Source organism: Lepidochelys olivacea (genome assembly GCF_965140295.1).
Source record: "Lepidochelys olivacea isolate rLepOli2 genome assembly, chromosome: 5".
NCBI lineage: Eukaryota > Metazoa > Chordata > Testudines > Cheloniidae > Lepidochelys > Lepidochelys olivacea.
Window position 1 is genome coordinate 57,533,527 of NC_140415.1, and position 19,978 is coordinate 57,553,504.

Below are 19,978 nucleotides of genomic sequence, written 5' to 3' on the forward strand. Positions count from 1 at the left end.
GCTTTGAAGAGAAACCCCCCAGTTTGGGCTGTGTTTGCCTCACTCACCCTCTACTATGAAGACAGAAGCTTTTTCCCTTTTAGTTGTTGACCTGTAAGATGCGTGATCCCTGTGCACAAGTGTCTGGCAGGCCTAGGTGCACCTGCTCCTGTCACTCTAGAGTAAATTTAGCTGTAAAAGGTATCACTGACAACCAGACCTTTGTCAGCGCTGGCAAAAGAACACAGAATTACTGTCCCCTCAAAGTATGCTGCAAGTTCAAATGGAAAATATCAAAATCAGTCATTTCATCCAAAAGTCACTCCTTTGAGGAAAAAATGAAATTGCTTTCATATGGCAAAGAAGTTTCCTCTTTTACATAGACGTTAAAATTACATTTCCAAGAATAATCTCAGAACAAGACAAGTTTTTGTTCTAATAATTGTGGCTGGAAGGAAACTTTTTAAATGGAAATACAGCACACATATATTTCAATTCAGGCTATTAAACTGTGTTAAGTATTAAAGTTGATTGCCTTTTTTTTTCACTAACTCATTGTGCTTTTTTATCCAGAGAAATATTAGACGGCTAAAACTTCTCAAATAGGAGGTATTAATCTCACTCCCAAAATTAGAAAGCATGTAGTGTTGAGAGACTGGATGTCAAAATTACATGTTCATAACACTTATGCTTTGAGAATCTAGGAACCAACCACTTTTAAAATGGTAGCTAGTATACATGGAAAGCCATTAGATTTTGAAGCATTCTAAATTTGGCAGCCTTGTTCTTATTGGATTATGTTAAGGGTATTCATCATTTATATACACCCTTTACTTTCTTCTTCTTCTTCATCCTCTTCCTCCTCCTCCTCCTGGAGATGGCTTTTGGAGAATTTGACAGTCTTGTTCTTATTGGATTATGGTAAGGGTATTCATCATTTATATGCATCCTTTACTTTTTTTTCTCTTCTTCTCCCCCCCTCCTGCCCCTTCCCACCCGAGATGGCTTTTGGAGAATGAAATAGAAAGAGGTAATTTACATTAATATGCCTATCATAGGGTTTTTAAAAGTTGTCAACATAGGTATAGCAGCATTAGCAGTCGAATACCTAGGTACACAGCTTCTGCTTGAAAAATTATGTAAAGCACTTAAACAAATAAAAAGAAAATTTCCCAAAATATCTGTTTTACAGTATTGCCATTTAAAAGGGGGCAAAATAAAGGGGTGATGAGCAAAAGTCTGGGTCAGGAGCTTTTTGTAAAATAAACAAGTCCCTGTTTACTTGCTATGTATAAACAACCACTCACCAAACTGTATTTCTCTGCAGGGGCACCACTTTCAGATAAAAACATGGACTTGATTGGCATCATCCAGTATCCATGGAAACCCTGGTAAGTACCTCTCTCAGTGTGCACTCCTCTTATTCAGAGTTTAAAAGCTGAGTACTGAATAAGTGAGTGTTTTATTTAATAATTATACAGGAGGTACTTTTTAGAAGCTTGCTAACGAGAAACAGATTCTTGTTTTTTTGTGTGTATCATAATAAAGCCCTTATGTTTTCACCATATTTAATAAAATCATGTGTTTCATTTCAAGCTCTCCATCAGATCTCGTTCTTAAATACAAAACAACCTTCTCAATGTCCTAATGAATGGGAATTCAGAACTTTTTGAAGACCCGTTAGTGTCTGAAGAATAATGTTCATAGTTCTTGATCCTCTCACGTTTAAGTACTACTCTAATTGCAGTAACCCAAATTGTTTTTCTAAATTAATATAGGGGAAAATCATTAATAAAAATACTTTTTTGTTTTTGTAAATAGTTATAACCATTTATAAGGCTGTTTGCTAGGTCACCAAAGTTAGCATCTTAGCAACAAAGTAATAAAGAAGATGATTAAGTTTAGAAGTAACTCAGAGTAAAAGAATGATTTTTCTATTAATGTGTGCTTGCTGCAGTACTTAGCTAAAAGTACAGAGCTAAAGGACTTAGTGTAGCATAAATAAGAAAAGTAATTTTACATGTTCGTATTTCCATACAGAGAAAATATTGTAGACATTAACTAAATTTATTCCCAAACCTATTATCCTGCAGAAGACCAAGATCCAAAATAAAGGGAACAGATTACTTCAGAGTTGCCTCAGCACAATTTCAGAATTGTTTAGCAAGTCAGTATATCTGACGTAAGATAAACACATTTCTCAGTACAGTTTTGATTTTAGTCAAGTATAATTTGATTGTCATCCACTGGGTATAATTAAAATTTGATAAGTATTTTTAAAAGTGCTAACTCAGTCATGTAAATAGAAAGTGTATTTCCCCCACCTGAGCCAGCCTGTAATTCTAAAATGTTCTGTTAATTACAACAATTATCAGAAAACACATTTCTCTCTAGAAAGATCCAGTATTTGTCGTTGAAAGCCAACTGGTTTAGAGTCCTGGTTTGCTTAGTTTTATAGCTCTTCAAATTATTTTCATTTAATCCCATTATTTTTTTTTATTTGCTACCTTGTCTCAGCAACCAAGTCCCTGCTGAGTGCGGATGGCACAAATGATCTCTCTGCTGATTAAGCCAGAACGACATTTGCAGACACTCCATGTTAAACTCCACTCACTGTAATGAAAATTGTTACTTTATCACATACCTAAAACAAGATCTCTGGATCAGTCTGTACATCTATATATGTACACGTACTTTACAGAAGTGTGACAGTTTTATTTAAATAGTATGATTCTAACTTATGAACTTGTTTGACTTTCTATTAAAGCTTTGGTAGGAAATCTGTATGTGGGCTGGCCCATTCACTTAACAGATAGTACTGTGGACTGCCACATGACATTTAGGATTGTGATTGCTCTCAGGAACTCTCACTCTTTGAGCCAGCTAGGCATATCACAGAGGTGATCTTGCCTCTGGGAAGGATGCAGGACATATGACAATTTTGTACCTTTCCTCTACCTGTCCCTGTCCAAAGGTCAAGGTTGTTGGGTTACAACTGGGAAGTGGAATGAGGTGGCAGCACCACTCCAGCACTTCGTGAATTCAGCCTACATATACATGAAACCGTAACCTTACTCCCCATCTTGAACTATGAAAATGCCATATATGTATTCGAATAATTACATGGGAAGATTTTCCAGGTAGACCAAGATGTGCACGTGATACATATTAAGCTTGATCCTGTGAATTTGAAATCAATGGGAGTTTTACCATTGACTGAATGGGAGCAAAATCAGTTCTTTTATCCCTATTTAACAGAGTAAAGTCTGAATCCTCCTCAGTCCCAGATCTTGGGTAGGTAAGGGGATTGTTTAGGCACAAAAAGCTTTATCTAAATGGTATCGTTTTCAGATCTTTGATTTTTAGGCATTAATTCCGGGATACCTTTTATCTAGCTTTTGATAGAGAATTGTTTCCAAATGCTAGAAAGGCACCTTGAAGCATATTGCAGTCCCTCTTCTCTATCCTGCAAAATAGAAAGAAAACCTTTGGCCCAAATTTCAGCTTTCAGATGCTCAGAAACTATGGCAAAAGTGCTCAGATAGCATGATAATGGATACAGTATAAAACTGTGGAGGCTAGATCATCAGCATATGTCCAATTATTACAATTTTATTGTTTTTATAAATCATTTTGATAGCACCATCAGTTTATCTGACACTTTATAACCACAGATAAAGCCTTGAACACTTTACAGTGCACATAAGACAAATCCTTGTGGGGGAGTTGGTAGGTGCCCCTTACGAAGTAGATCACAACATGGCAATTGGGCAGAACAAATGTGCTAGACCAAAGCCACCATCCAACATGGACAGTGGGCCCACTGTGGCTAACCTACCCCTACTCAGCACAGTGAGTCTGAGGAGGAAGACATTACCATAGTGTATCCTAGAATGGAGATGATATTTCAATCAGCTGAACCAAGAGAGAGCACCACTTCTTCAGCCCTAAACCCCATGGTGGAAGTATTTAGACCCATTGCTGGCACACCCATGCCACCAATGAGACATCCTGTGATGACACATCTAGGTTATTGGATAGTGGAGACATACAGGTGAAAGGTGTCCTGGATGCCTTGGGCCTTCCACTATTAGAATCAGAGATGCAGGGACCTATGCCAGTAGCCGAGGGATCCTCAAAGGAAACCTCATCATCCCTTGCCCCAAAAGATGTCCCCCTTGCCCCTGCAGTGCCCACTCTCAATAGGTGGGACAGGGTTATAACGCCCGTTAGCCAGTTAACTTATGATGCACCTGGGGTGGCTAGTGAAGAGCCAATACACTTAGTTCACAGGCTTGTGGAAGCCATAGGGGGTTTCCTGAGGCTCTTTGAGGGGAACTAATGAATTTGGTATAATATGGAGTGTGATTTGTTGGGACGAGAAATTCTCAGCTGGGAGGAAGATGTAAGAAAAGTCTGAATGAGCTCTCCCCTGACATCTAGTGTTGAGCTGTGGAAAAAGACTTCAGGAGCTGATCTCATTTGCATGGATACACCCACCCTGCCTAGGTGCTCAGCATGATGGGATTGCTTGCCCAAATGATCACTTGTGGCTGGTGTTGGATCCCCAGTCTCCTTGTTATTGGGGCAGGAGTAATAAAGCTTTGTTATCCTTGTTGTGTGAACCGAGGGCAGCAGAACTGTACCTGGCATACCCCGTTGGAGAGACTCACCCTCAACTGAACAGCACTCGCTAGGCAGGGGACATGGGTTCCAAAGCCCAATGAATTGAAAGAGCTTGGGGACAGGTACTTGTGCTTGGTGTTGTGCGCTATGTTTAAGAGTCTTAGACACCATTTGACCCTTTTTCTCTCCACAGTATAATAAAAGAGCTTATTTAGACTCAATTGAGTCTTGTTACATGCCGCAGAGCTGAAATCACTGATATCTAGGTCTAAATATTAGACCTACTTTAGGACACTGTCTCTGTTGCAAGAGACTTCCTAGTGTGTACCAGCAGTGAGGCTCCCCCACTAATAGCTGAAATCACTGAGAGCTGTGTTAAGTGGGGGGTATGGAAGCCATCTTGGCAAGTGGACAGCAGGACGGCTGGCAGAGAGGGCCAGAGCAGAGCACTGCAGAGAGGCGTGGCAATTGGCTGTTGGGGTGATAAGCAAGTGCCCAAGCTGCGGAGCGTGTAAGGCTCCTCCTTGCCCCCCCCCATACAGGATGGAAGGTGAATTCTGCGGATGAACCTCTGAACTTTGGGGTTGCACTGGCCAAGGACAGCAACTGTGAGTGGAGTGCAGAGAAGGGATGGGCACATTAAAGGGACTTTGGGGTTGCTGGATTTAAGAACCTGAGGGGAAAAAGACATTGCCCAACTTACTTGGGGGTGGGTCTTTTGCTCATGGTTTATGTTTATGAACCCTAACTGTGGAACTTCGTTTTCCCAAATGAATGCTGAGTTACTTCCCTCCTTGTATTAAAAGTTTCTGCTATACTCAAGACTCTGTGCTTGTGAAAGGGGAAGTATTGCCTCTTAGGCCTTGTCTACACTATGAAATTAGGTCGAATTTATAGAAAGCGTTTTGTAGAAAGCGTTTTTATACAGTCGATTGTGTGTGTCCCTACACAAATGCTCTACGTGCATGTAGTCGGCGGAATGTGTCCATAGTACCGGGACAACCGTCGACTTCCGGAGCATTGCACTGTGGGTAGCTATCCCGCAGTTCCCACAGTCTCCGCCACCCATTTGAATTCTGGGTAGAAATCCCAATGCCTGATGGGGCTAAAACATTGTCGCGGGTGGTTCTGGGTACATATCGTCAGGTCCCCCCTTCCCTCCCTCCCTCCCTCCCTCTGTAAAAGCAACGGCAGACAATCATTTTGCACCTTTTCTCCTGGGTTACCTGTGGAGACGCCATACCACGGCAAGCATGGAGCCCTCTTAGCTCACCATCACCGTATGTCTCCTGGGTGCTGGCAGACGTGGTACTGCATTGCTACACAACAGCAGCTTATTGCTTTTTGGCAGCAGACAGTGCAGTATGACTGGTAGACATCGTCAGTGTATTCCTGGGTGCTCTTTTAACTGATCTTGATGAGGTCAGGGGCGCCTGGGCAAACATGGGAGTGACTCAGCCAGGTCATTACCCTTTTAAGTTTTGTCTCATGGCGATTCAGTCCTACCAGCAGTCCTACTGCACTGTCTTTTAATGAGCAGCCAGGAGATGATGATGGCCAGCAGTCATACTGCACCGTCTTCTGACGAGCACCCAGGAGATAACGATGGCTAGTGGTCGTACTGCATAGTCTGCTGCCAGCAAGATGTATAAAGATAGATGAAGTGGATCAAAACAAGAAATAGACCAGATTTGTTTTGTATTCATTTTCTCCTCCTTTCCTCCTTGAAATCAACAGCCTGCTAAACCCAGTTTTGAGTTCTATCCTTGAGGTTTTGAGTTATCCTTGAGGGGGGCCATTCTGTTTCTCGCAAAGCCACCCCCTTTGTTGATTTTAATTCCCTGTAAGCCAACCCTGTAAGCCATGTTGTCGGTCGCCCCTCCCTCCATCAGAGCAACGGCAAACAATCGTTTCATACCCTTTTCCCTGGATTGCCCAAGCAGGAGCAGATGCCATAACACAGCAAGCGTGGAGCCCGTTCAGCTCACCACAGCAGTTATGACCATTGTAAACACCTCGTGCATTATCGTGCAGTTTATGCAGAACCAGCACCTGAAAAACCAAGTGAGGAGGTGAAGGAAGCGTAGTGATGAGGACATGAACACACTTTTCTCTAAAACCGCATTCCCCCACAATTTGGAGATCATGGTGTTAATGGGGCAGGCTTATGCTGTGGAATGCCGATTCTGGGCCCGGGAAACAAGCACAGAGTGGTGGGACCGCATAGTGTTGCAGGTGTGGGATGATTCCCAGTGGCTCCGAAACTTTCACATGCATAAGGGCACTTTCATGGAACTTTGTGACTTGCTTTCCCCTGCCCTGAAGCGCAAGAATACCAAGATGAGAGCAGCCCTCACAGTTGAGACGCGAGTGGCAATAGTCCTGTGTAAGCTTGCAACGCCAGACAGCTACCAGTCAGTCGGTAATCAATCTGGAATGGGCAAATCTACTGTGGGGGTTGCTGTGATGCAAGTAGCCAATGCAATCACTGAGCTGCTGCTATCAAGGGTAGTGACTCTCAGAAATGTGCAGATCATAGTGGATGGCTTTGCTGCAATGGGATTCCCTAACTGTGGTGGGGCTATAGACGGAACCCATATCCCTATCTTGGGACCAAACCACCAGGGCAGCCAGTACATAAACGGCAAGGCGTATTTTTCAATGGTGCTGCAAGCACTGGTGGATCACAAGGGACGTTTCACCAACATCAACATGGGATGTCTGGGAAAGGTTCATGACGCTCACGTCTTCAGGAACTCTGGTCTGTTTAGACGGATGCAGGAAGGGATTTACTTCCCAGACCAGAAAATAACTGTTGGGGATGTTGAAATGCCTATAGTTATCCTTGGGGACCCAGCCTACCCCTTAATGCCATGGCTCATGAAGCTGTACAGAGGCACCCTGGACAGTAGTCAGGAGCTGTTCAACTACAGGCTGAGCAAGTGCAGAATGGTGGTAGAATGTGCATTTGGACGTTTAAAAGGTTGCTGCCGCAGTTTACTGACTCGCTCAGACCTCAGCGAAACCAATATTCCCATTGTTATTGCTGCTTCCTGTGTGCTCCACAATCTCTGTGAAAGTAAGGGGGATACGTTTATGGCGGGCGGGAGGTTGATGCAAATCGTCTGGCTGCTGAATATGCGCTGGCTGCTGAATATGCGCAGCCAGACCCTAGGGCGGTTAGAAGAGCACAGCAGGAAGTGCTGTTAATCAGAGAAGCTTTGAAAAACAGTTTCATGACTGGCCAGGGTACTGTGTGACACTTCTGTTTGTTTCTCCTTGATGAAAACCCGCCCCCTTGGTTGCCTCTAAATTCCCTGTACGCTACCTGCCCTACCCTCTTCGATCACAGCTTGCTTGCAAAGGAAATAAAGTCACTGTCATTTAAAAAAACATGTATTCTTTATTAATTGATTATAAAAATAGGGAGATAACTCACAAGGTAGCCCGGGTGGGGTGTGGGAGGAGGGTAGGAGGGAAGGAAAAGGCCACTTTAAAACTTGTTGAATGACAGCCTTCTGTTGCTTGGGCTGTCCACTGGGGTGGAGTGGTTGGGTGCCCGGAGCCTCTGCTTCCACGCGTTCTTGGGCGTCTGGGTGAGGAGGCTATGGAACTTGGGGAGGAGGGTGGGTGGTTAAGAAGGGGCTGCAGTGGCAGTCTGTGATCCTGCTGCCATTCATGAACCTCCACCAGATGCCAGAGCATCTCCGTTTCATCCCGCAGTAGCCCCAGCCTTGCCTCATGCCTCCTCTGATCTTCCTGCCCCCCCTCTCCTCCCATTCATCGGCCACCATCCTGTACTCTGCTATTGTGTCCCTCCACACAGCTTTGTCAGTGCCAGACGACTGCATGAGCTCAGAGAACATTTCATTGCGCATGTGTTTTTTTCACCACCTTATCTGAGATAGCCTTTGGGACGGAGGAGGGAGGCTTGAAACATTTGCAGCTGCTGGAGGAAAAAAAGGGAGTGAAGTATTTTAAAAGATACATTTTACAGAACAATAGCTATACTCTTTCACGGTGAACAACACTATTCACACTACATAGCACACGTGATTTAGGAACAAGTTTGCATTTTGCATCTTATATTGAGTGCCTGCGGCTTTGGTGTTAGAGACCGCACATGCAGGGCCGGGCAACAGAATTCAGCTTGCAGGCGGCCATGGTAAGCCATAGTCTTTCGGCTTCTGCAACCTTCATAATAGCAGTGCCCTCCTTTCCCATATCAAGCAAAGCCCGTTGAGTTGGCCATTTAGTGCTGCCGTTTTCCTGTTAATGTGCAGCAGCAGAAACCAAACTAACCCCCTCCCCCCATCCAATTCTCTGGGATGATCACTTTTCCCCTCCCCCCACCACCTGGCTGGTATCAGGGAAGATTTCTGCTAGCCAAACGCAAACAGCCCCCCACACCGCATGGCTAACTGCGGGGAGGATTTCTTTTCAGCCACAGGCAAACAGCCGAGTAGGAATAGGCACCTCTGAATGTCCCTTTAATTAAATTCCCCTATTTCAACCAGGTGACCATGAACGATATCACTCTCCTGAGGATAACACAGAGATAAAGAACAGATGTTGCTTGAATGCCAGCAAACACCAGGGCCATACACTGCCAGGCTTTGTCATGCAATTATGCCAGATTACTTGCTACTAGCATGGCGTAGTAAAGTGTCCTACCATGGAGGACGGAATAAGGCTGCTCTCCCCAGAAGCCTTCTGCAAAGGCTTTTAGAGTACTTCCAGGAGAGCTTCGTAGAGATGTCCCTGGAGGATTTCCGCTGCATCCCCAGACACGTTAACAGATTTTTCCAGTACCTGTACTGGCCATGAATGCATCCCAAGTCCTCAGGGCTACTTAATCATTAAAAAATGCTTGCTTTTATAACATGTATTATATTTAAAAAGGTACACTCACCAGAGATCCCTTCTCTGGCTTGGTTGGGTTGGGAGGGTATTTCAGTCAGGGTGAGAAAAAGATCCTGCCTGTCGGGGAGAATGGTGTGCTGTGTGCTCTCTCCAAGCTCGTCCTCCTCTTCATCTTCCCCATCTGCAAAATCCTCAGGCATGGTGGAGAGTACCCCATCATCGGAGTCCACGGACAGGGGTGGGGTAGTAGTGGCGCCCCCCCCCCCTAGAATTGCATGCAGATCAGCGTAGAAGCAGCATGTCTGGGGCTCTGTCCCGGAGCGTCCGTTTGATTCTTTGGTTTTCTGGTACGCTTGTCTGAGCTCCTTAAGTTTCACGCAGTACTGTGTTGCGTCCCTGCTGTAGCTTCTGTCCCTCATGGCCTCTGAGATTTTTTGAAATGTTTTGGCATTTCATCTTTTGGAACATAGTTCTCATAGCACAGATTCCTCTCCCCATACAGTGATCAGTTCCAGTATCTCCCGTTTGGTCCATGCTGGAGCTCTTTTTCAATTCTGGGACCGCATGGTCACCTGTGCTGATGAGCTCGCCTGGCCAAACAGGAAATGAGATTCTAAAGTTCCCGGGGCTTTTCCTGTACACCTGGCCAGTGCATCCGAGTTCAGAGTGCTGTCCAGAGCGGTCACAATGGTGCACTGTGGGATAGCTCCCAGAGGCCAAACCTTCAAATTGCATCCACACTAACCCTAATTCGAAACAGCGATGTTGATTTCAGCGCTAATCCCCTTGTTGGGGAGGAGTACAGAAATCGGTTTTAAGAGCCCTTTATGTTAAAAAAATGGCTTCGTTTTGTGGACGGGTGCAGGGTTAATTCGGATTTAATGCTGCTAAATCCAACATAAACTCATAGTGTGGACCAGGCCTTAGAGGCGCCCAGGGGATGGTGTGTAGTTGTCCCAGGTGACTGGGTGGTGGCTCAAGCTGATTTTGTGTTGTATTGTTGAAAAGGAACCCCTAGATACTGAACCCAGCCCTTGTTGCTGGCTCCACCTGGCAGAAGGGTTACACTAACATGAAAAGAAAAACAGGACAGCAGTTCAGGAGATGGGGAGAGTATGGAGATCAGTCATGAGAAGGGGCAAGCAGGAGGGACTGCTTGAAGAGTAGTTTTTAAGGAGGACAGACATGAGGAGGGTGCAGATGGACGAGAGCAGGGAGAATGTTGGAAGCAGAGCCTCCTGAATCTGATATTGTGGAGGCTCCAGAAAGGAGAAGGATCCCAAAGGTCTGCCTATTCAGGTGCCTGAAACTTGGAACAGCCTACCAGGGGCTAGACAAGAAGTCAGATTGACATGCCAGACAATTACCTGCAGATCCTGGGTAGCTTGCACATTGCTGGGACTGCCCAGAGTGAATTGTGCCCAGAGACACATGGTGTTTGGGGGAGGGTATTGACTGCATGGAGTTCACTGCCATCTATAGGAGGAGACACAATCCTTCTCTTGCTCTTGAAGGGAAGGTGCACAGAGAGCCCATGGCTCCTAAGGAGAGCCACTGAGGTGGGAGAAAGAAGCTGGCTCTTCCACTCTTGGAGATGAGGAGTTCTCCAGAAGGGGGCTATACAGGTGTAGGAAGCAGAAAGACAGAAGACAAAATATTGGGAAAAGCAACCCTTAGCAAAGCACTTTAGCGTGTGACTAACTTTAAGCATGTGAGTGGGTCCCATAAAGTCAATGAAACTATCCATATGCTTAAAGTTATGCACGGGCTGAAGTGCTTTCCCAAATTGGGGCCTAAAGCAGAGGACTGGGAAGAGTATAAGCAAAGAGGAGAAGAGTAAGAGGAAATGAGAGTAGATATGTAGGTGGAGACAAGATTATGTAGGGCCTCATAGGTACAGATGAGGAACTTGAATTTTATGCAGCAAAATAAGATCAATAGAGAGATATAAAGGTATCAGGAGGGGATGTGGTCAGAGAGGAAAATTACATTAGTAGCAGCATTTTGAACAGTCTTGAGGAGGAAGTGTTGAGTATCAGTATAGCCAGATAAGGGAAAGTTACAGTAGTTAAGGTGAGATGGCCTGTTAATCAACAAGAATTTCAGCAATGGCACAGAGAGGAAATGGTGGATTTTAGACATTCAAAAAGAAAGAAGAGACAGGACTTCAAAGGAGACTGGATGTGAAGGAGGAAGGGCAAAGAACAGTCAAAGCTACACAAAGATTACAAACCTGAGACAGGAAGAAGAATGGAATTGTCAATGCAGACTAAGGTGGGAGGTAGGGGAAAAGTCTTAGGAAGAAAGATAAGAAATTTAAGTTGGAGGGCTTCAGTTTGAGATGGTGGCTGCATAGCCAAGAGGAGATGTGGCTAGCAATGCAATACTGGACGGTGAATGGTCAAAGGTAAAGAGTTAGACTTGCACACCACTGGCATAAAAGTCATGGCAGTTGAAGGTATGGAAGGATATAAGATCTAGGAGAGAGTTAGAATAGAAAGAAAAGGGGAGGAACAGAACCCTCCAGGACACTAAAAATAGGAGAAGAGGATGTACATATCAGAGAGTGAAATTTGACCATATAGTATAGAGGGAATTGGGACAGGTTGCCAGGTCTGCAGTAGTAATATATCTGTACAAGTACATTACATTCCCCAGCTTTAGACCATCGTTAAAAGAAACTGCATGGAACAGTTACTCCTGGTCAGGGGGATGAAGTAACTTCAGACACGTACAGGAATACTAGACAGTCATTGTAAATGTGCAGCATGCAAACTATATGACCTTGAGGAGAGGTGACATGGCAAGCCCCAACATGCATCCTTTTATGGCTCAGCAGGGTCTGCACAATCCAGCACAGCAGTCAGAGTAGCTTCAGTTATAGTGGGTCCACAGAGCAGGCCTGATGAAGGGACACCATTTTACACGAGCTGAAGATCTGGCTCATTAAGTGGTGCACAAGTGGTCTGTTCAAGAGGAAAGAAAAGGCGTAGCTCTGCAAACCCCCATGCAGGATTAGACTCTTTATGGGTAAAAATACAAAGATTGTCCTGGATTGGCTAATAGCTGTGTACCACAGTACTGAAGAAATGAAAACATCATTAAGGCTATAGATAGAGATTTCCAAAATGGTATATGGGATGCATATCTTCCAATAATTTAAATTAATGTGTCAAAATCCCATAGGCTAGTTTGAAAATCTCCACTATACTGTTGTTGGAGAGAAAAGAGGAAAATTCTGTTGGAATGCCTGAGGCCTAATTTTATTTAAGCCCCTCAAAATAAGTTGAATAGAAAACATTTTACAATAATTAATTTAGTATTAACCCTGTCTTTCAAAACACTGTGATCTGCAAGGTTCTTTTGCTGTGTTATATTGTTTGTTTCATTTATGAATTGTCTAACTGACCAAGAGATAAAACATAGATGTGAAAGTAAGTGCTTACTAATTGGGACGTATTTTAAAAAGAAATTATACACACACACACACACACACACTTAGGTGCTTCAAAAACTAAAGAATTTTACAGTGAAGTTAATAACTTGGTGTATTGACAGATTCATTATTTAGGTTTACTTCAGAATTTGAAATAGGAATATTTAGAACAAACATTGTAGAGGCCCCATTTTTATGTAAGTGGTGAATAAAGGATTCCTCTAAAATTCCCATTTACAGGCAGAGTTAATTACTTCCTATACTTGCTAAAAGTCGCCTATATTTATTTGTTTTCTCCTAAGTTGCTGCAAGGTCCAGTTTTCTAAATATGCCCTGTTCAGAGTACTAGGGACTTATTTTGGGTCTGCCCTGTTACTTGAACTAATGGTGCTTACTAATGAACTAGTAAATGGACCTCCTGCTTATCTTAATATATGATTTTTCATGCTATATGAATAGCTGAGTTGAAAAATATAATTACAGATGGAGCTGGTAGCACAGCCTGTACTTAAGGTTGCTTGACACTTCCCGTTATAAGATCCTGTATGCCTAACTTTAACTGTTCAAGCTGAAATTTTCCATGCTGGGTGTCTGCAACAGGCTGATATATATATATATATATATATATATATTTGAAAGCTTCAGCTAAAATGGTCCAACCATTCCCAAGATCAATATTAGAGAAAAAATACTATATTTTGCCCATGTTAAAAAAAATTCTTACAGTTGTTTCACTGAGAAGGCCCAGCACCTCCATGGTTTGGAGCAGGGACTTGATGTTTGCCAGGAGTGAGGCTGTCACCCTGGTGTCAGGATTGTGCCTTTTATTGTCTCTGTGAATATTTACCCAAATTTGGCCAAGCAATACACCTCTGAAAAGTAGCTATTGCACCTACTCAGTAGAGACTAGTTTGACACCCAGGCAGCTAAGAGAAGGAGGAAGTGATAAAGACTGTATTGTAATGCATATGCACAAGGGGGCCAAAGTAAGGTGGCTACTTTTCTGGCATTTTCTAACATTTGAGTGTTTTACTTTGCAACCTTAGCATTCCTTTACTGTCATGGTTTTGGGAGTGGGGTTGAGCTGTCTGCTCCAAGTGGGATCTAGTAGAAGGATTGTGCCTCAGCAGCCAGTTTACTCCCACTCTACATGTCCCAGATTCCCAGTGCAAAGGAATGAATACATAGGCTGCACTGTTTTTGTCTCCATTTTCCCCACTACATGTACCTCTCGGGCTGGGACAAGGAAGCAGTCCCTGCGCATTTTCCCTGAACCTTCCTACGGGTAGGAAGGTGTATTTCATCTTACTGTCCCCCATATACCTCCTTACACCCCTGCAGGCCCGAGGGACAGTGTGCCCCTAAATGACATCTCAGAAAAATCTCAGATTGAATTGGTGTATTTTGAAATATTGAGACGTTCAATGACCATTTATTTATAGCATGTAATTCCATTTCTCTGAGGATTGTGTGGTGTTTTTTCATTAATGCACATATTCATTGAGATTGAGACAAGTGTGTTTCCTTTAAGAGCCTCTGATTTGGACAATTATCCAAAACCATATTATAATAAATGACAGCCTTAAGAATTTTGATTAACCTCTAAATAAATGTTACTTTGGGAAAATCCTGTCAGATGCACTAATGATAAGTTGTGAAGTACTAGTAATTGCAGGCATAGCTTTATAGATAACGTACTTAATTGATACCTCCCTCCCAAATATGTATAAGACATCAGCTGCCATGAAGCTGGAGTGATTGTAACAGTATATACAACAGTTTATATATATTAAATATGACATGTGTAAAATGGAAAGATAGAGTGCTTACCAGCGTCATCTAATCATGGCCATTTGATGCCTGTGGTCAAGTAAATTTTTAATGATACCCCGGCACTACACACCTTTTAGCCTTCTGAAGAGGTAAGTATACATTGATCTGCCCTGATTAGCCTTTCAGAGAATATCAGACATCCCAGTAGGAAGAACAATATATAATAAAGTGAGAGCTGCTTTTTCTGCCAACACAGCATTGGATGACTGTATTGTTTCTTCCTTTTTACATAGCCCATGTTTATCATTGTCATTGTCTGGCAATGTAGTATTAATATTGTTACATGAAAAAGTGTGAGCAAAATTCAGACAGGAATCTTATTCTAAAAAATCTTTTATATTAATAGAAACATGCTAAAGTGCAGATTCCTTCCTTTCATAATGTATTGGGGGCTGACTGCATACCGAAATGCTTGAGAATACACTGGGGCCGTCTAAGCCAGTGGTTCTCAACCTTTCCAGACTACTGAACCCCTTTCAGGAGGCTGATTTGTCTTGCATACCCCGAAGTTTCACCTCCTTTACAAACTAATATCTTACAAAATCAGGCAAAAATACAGAAGTGTCACAGCACACTGTTACTGAAAAAATGCTTACTTTCTCATTTTTACCATCTATTTATTTTAAAAATTCAATTGGAATATAAATATTGTACTTACATTTCAGGGGTATATACAGCAGTATAAACAAGTCATTGTTGGTGTGAAATTTTAGTTTGTACTGATTTAGCTAGTGCTTTTTATGTAATCTGTTGTAAAACTAGGCAAGTATCTAGAGGAGTTGATGTACCTCCCAGAAGATCTCTGTATACCCCCAGGGGTACGTGTACCCCAGGTTGAGAACCACTGCTCTAAGCCGTTCTACTGAAAAGTGTGATGGGCTGCCTGATTATAAATGGTTTCAGAGTAGCAGCCGTGTTAGTGGCAGAACTATCCTGCCCCTCCCCTCCAAATGTCCCTATGAACAGTTTTCATATCTTGACTCACCAGGATAATGTTATGATTAAGTAATGTTAGTTAAGTGCATAGCAATCCTCAGGTAAAGGATGAAATACTTGTAAAAAGTACTATTAATATTGTTTATTTTATTCATTCTAGGAAAATCTAGTTTATAACATGAGAAATAAAGCTACATTTATTTTTCACTAGTGTGGTCTTGTAAGCACCTCTCTGTCTTTCTTGCTTATTCTGACATGGTGGAGGGCTTCAGATTATTTTGTAACCCTCTTTGTGTACCCTACCCTCTTTAGTTGTCACTTGTGGCACATGTTTTAAATCTATATTAAGAAGGGATACCTAATTTTTCATATAAAAGTCATAAGAATGCCCTATAAATAGGCCATCTTCTATGATTTTATTCATCCAGTGTCTGCTAGGCTGGCTAACTAGCACCGTGGTTTGTATTACTGCATTTCCTGCTAGCTTCATATGCCTTGTAGAGTTATTCTTCATGATGGCTTTAGACATTCTTTGTGTCTGGATTCTTCAGAGGCACAAAGGCCCAGATCCACAAAGGAATTTTAGGCATTGCAATGCTGAGCAAATCTGGGCCGTAGGATTCTGAATCTAGGCTTTAGGTGCCTAAGTCCCTTTGTGGATCTGGGCCAAAGTCCACAATCAGATACCATGGTAATGAATGTGGTATAAAAATACAGACAGACATTTTTTCTCAGATGTTTTGAGGCACCTCCTCTGCGGTCACTAACACAGGTTTTTTCACTACTGCTGCCAAGCCAGCACCTGAAAACAGCAGGTGGGCACAGACACTACATTTTGGTCTGGAAAGTATATCCTTCACTCTCAGCTAAACTAGTTGTCAGAAAGCCCAAAACTATGTCATTTCAAACCCTGAATAAGTGATCCTTCTTTGCACATACAGACAAATAGATTTAGAGATGTCTCCTCAGTCCAAATAGACTAAGTCTCCAAAGGTCTTCAGTCACAGTTGTTCACCATGGCCGAGTAAACTCCCTATTTATATTTGCAGGGTACTAAATGTGATTGGCATGATACCTGGTACTCAGTGACCAAAGAGTTAACTTCAGCTCAGCTTCCTCCCACCCTTGCACTTATAGCCAAAGCTGTAAGAGTGGCTACCCGAGAAAGGGGTGGGGAAATGCTGTTGGGAAGATAGGGCTCTGTATCCAGTGTGGTAGGACTGAGCTGAACCTCAAGCTGGGGAAATTTCTGTTTACATTCTACTTACTTTACATTATAAATTCTGTCCCTTGAGAAAAAGTCCTTGCAGATTGCAACAATTTTCCGATTGAGTTATTCTGCTGCCTTAAACCACCCTACTTAAAATATAAAGCCATGAGGTCAGTTTATTACCAACTAGATGGAGGCATTTCTTGTCTCTCTTCAATTGAAAAATGATAGATTCATGCAAATTCAACAGGTCTGTTAAGGGGCAAAATGTCATCGCCGTTTGGCCAGTGAATATAGTCAAAACAGTGACACAGGCCAAAATCCTGATTATTTTTTTTTAATTAGCCCTGAATGGATGTTTGCCAAATACATAGAGAGTATTTTCATTTTCAGACAACTTTTTGAAGGAAAATGACACTCTTTCCCCAAGTAAAAGCTATCTTGTCCGAAAAAAGAAAAAAATCTTGGTGGGGTGGTGGGAGAAGGAGAGCCCAAGCGTTTCATGACGTGTTGTTATTTTGCTAGTTCTAACCGTGGTGAAGATTTTACTCCCAGTTGTAAAATAAACATGAAAGAATTTTCTCTAATCTGTAGCAGATTTTTCACACTTAAATATTGAGGAAAAAATATTGAAGGCCAAATTCTCTCGTTTGATAACAATGCATCACTTCAATTTTTGGCTTATTTCTAAAGATATGGTTATATAAATTAGGGCTAGAGTGTACCTGTATTCACCTGAGAGAAATCCTGCTGAGGCACAATTCCTTCTCTGATTGCTCAGTGGGTGGAGTGGGGTAGTAATTTGCTGCAGGGGTTAGGAGTGCTGTGGTTGTGACTGCCTGCCAATTAGTCAATAGTGATTCCTGTGGTGGATGGAAGAGGATCAATTCTCAGGGATACAGAGGACACCCATCACTTCCTCAGCTCTATTTGTGTGTGAGGTTACTTATAGGAAACATTTTATATGATTCCCTGTAAATTTTCCTAGTTTTCCTCTACACTCAGAGCCTTAGCAACTGTAAATTGACATTACTCCACAATGGAGTGACACCAATTTACAGCAGCTAAGGAACTGGATCTTATACTCTGTTATCTTCATACACCTATACAATAGTCTTTGAAACGTCAATCAAGATCACTGTTTTTGAAATAGATAAGATCATATAAGCACACTATAACATGCAATAATTTTGCCCAGGAACTTGAATAAAAAATGTTATCTGTGGCTGGTCTGCTATGATGCACTCTCTTCAAGGCCCTTTGTACTCTGTGGCTAGCTTGACCTAAATTAGGCTGCAACATTCCCAGTTTTCTGTTACAGCAGGCTGGAAGTTCTGCAATAGCTTCAGGCAAATAAAAAAAATGGAGGTTTTTACTAAATTAATTATGGAAAACAAATATCATGAGCAGTACAGTATTCCTATGCTATTTATTTTAATATTGCATTCCTCTGATTTTACACTACCCATACATTTTCATTATTGATCGTGCAGCAGACTCTGGTATTGAAACTTGGAGGAAAAGATTGACATTTTGGCAGCTAGGTAAAGGAAAGCTGTGGCTTTTAATACTTGGGAAGGTATGGGAGGCAGTTGAGGCAGGATAAACTGGATGTTTCTGCAAAAATAAGTGGCTGTGAAATAGTTGACAGCATTGACCATTTAAATTATCATTATTATGTTCCAGAGATAATTCAGCAGGTGAAATCAATGGGGCAGTTCACACCTACAAGAGCTATTTTCTTCAGTTTGCCTGCAAACTCAGGCACACATCACCTCATGACAGGTTTCACAGTAGCAGCCGTGTTAGTCTGTATCCGTAAAAAGGAAACGGAGTACTTGTGGCACCTTAGAGACTAACAAATTTATTAGAGCATAAGCTTTCGTGAGCTACAGCTCACTTCATCGGATGTAGCTCACGAAAGCTTATGCTCTAATAAATTTGTTAGTCTCTAAGGTGCCACAAGTACTCCTTTTCTTTTCACCTCATGAGTTTACATTCAGTTCATATTTGGAAGGTTTTCTTTCCAACTATAAGGCTAAAAAAACATTTTATTTTTAATAATGAAAGCTGAGATCCTGCAGCACTATTCTGCAGTGGTGGGTGGATTCTTTAGCAAATTCTGTTGCCACAGGCCAGTGGCCATTGCCAAATTGGTTGATAAACACAAAAACTTGTTTTATTAACATATTTTCTTCAGTTAGTACTTAAATGCACTGGAAGTGGCCTTTTGGAAAGCATAGGTCATGATACAGCAATTACTGTTTGGATGCCTGCTTTTCTTCAATATTTATTTAACTTAACAATAGGGTAGCTACAGCTTCACAGTTTAGAACATTTATTTTTATGGTTTAAATGTTTGTACAGTAGCAAAATGGTTTAGCATATCTCTGCAATAGAACAGTGCCTCATATTGCAGCTGCTCTGGCTTTCTTTAGTTTAGGCTCCATGCAGGGTGGGTTGCTTTAGGAAACTGGCAAACTTTAAAACCACTCTTCTGCTAGCCAGAAATGGTTTCTTGATTGTTCCAATGTACTGTCCCCGCAGCAACAAACCTGTGAAAGCTCATTTTGGGAACAACTGCCAGTATGGGCCAAATGGGTCTGAGGGGGGAGTGCACAGTAATCTCTGTTGACAGTGACAGTGAAAAGCTGCCTAGGTCTAATTAAAATCTCTTTAAATTGAAAGGGACACCTATCAGTGTGCAGACAGTGGATTTCTTTTATGTGTTATTCTGCAATATATCAATGAATAGGCTGAAAAAATAGCAAATGATACAAAGCATTTACATTCATTTCAGTACATGTTGAACATCTGTTTAGCTACTTATATAGTGGCTGTCATCACCATAATATTTATGAGGGGCTCAGTTATTAATGCATTTATCCCACAGCACCCTTGTAACATAGGGTAGGTGTTATCCTTATCCTCACTGATATTGTTATTATCCTCAAAGATGATAAACTGAAGCATAGCAAGATTAAATGACTGTCTTAAGGTCTCCCTTCTGCTTCCATCAGCATGGGTAGTGGGACCAGAAGAGAGATCTGGCAGTGGGAGGTGCAGTAGGGGAAAGAGCTGGGAAGCCCATCAGG

General features: G+C 42.3%; 1 protein-coding gene across 1 annotated transcript in view; it reads left to right on the top strand.

Annotated features, from left to right (window-relative positions):
• LOC311521376 (uncharacterized protein) overlaps positions 1-19,978 on the top strand; it is a 76,313-nt gene that overhangs the window by 15,951 nt on the left and 40,384 nt on the right. The window contains exon 3 of the mRNA XM_084629682.1: positions 1,307-1,370. Within this exon, the coding sequence (XP_084485808.1) occupies positions 1,307-1,370 (64 nt within the window). The remainder of the gene's footprint in view (positions 1-1,306; positions 1,371-19,978) is intronic.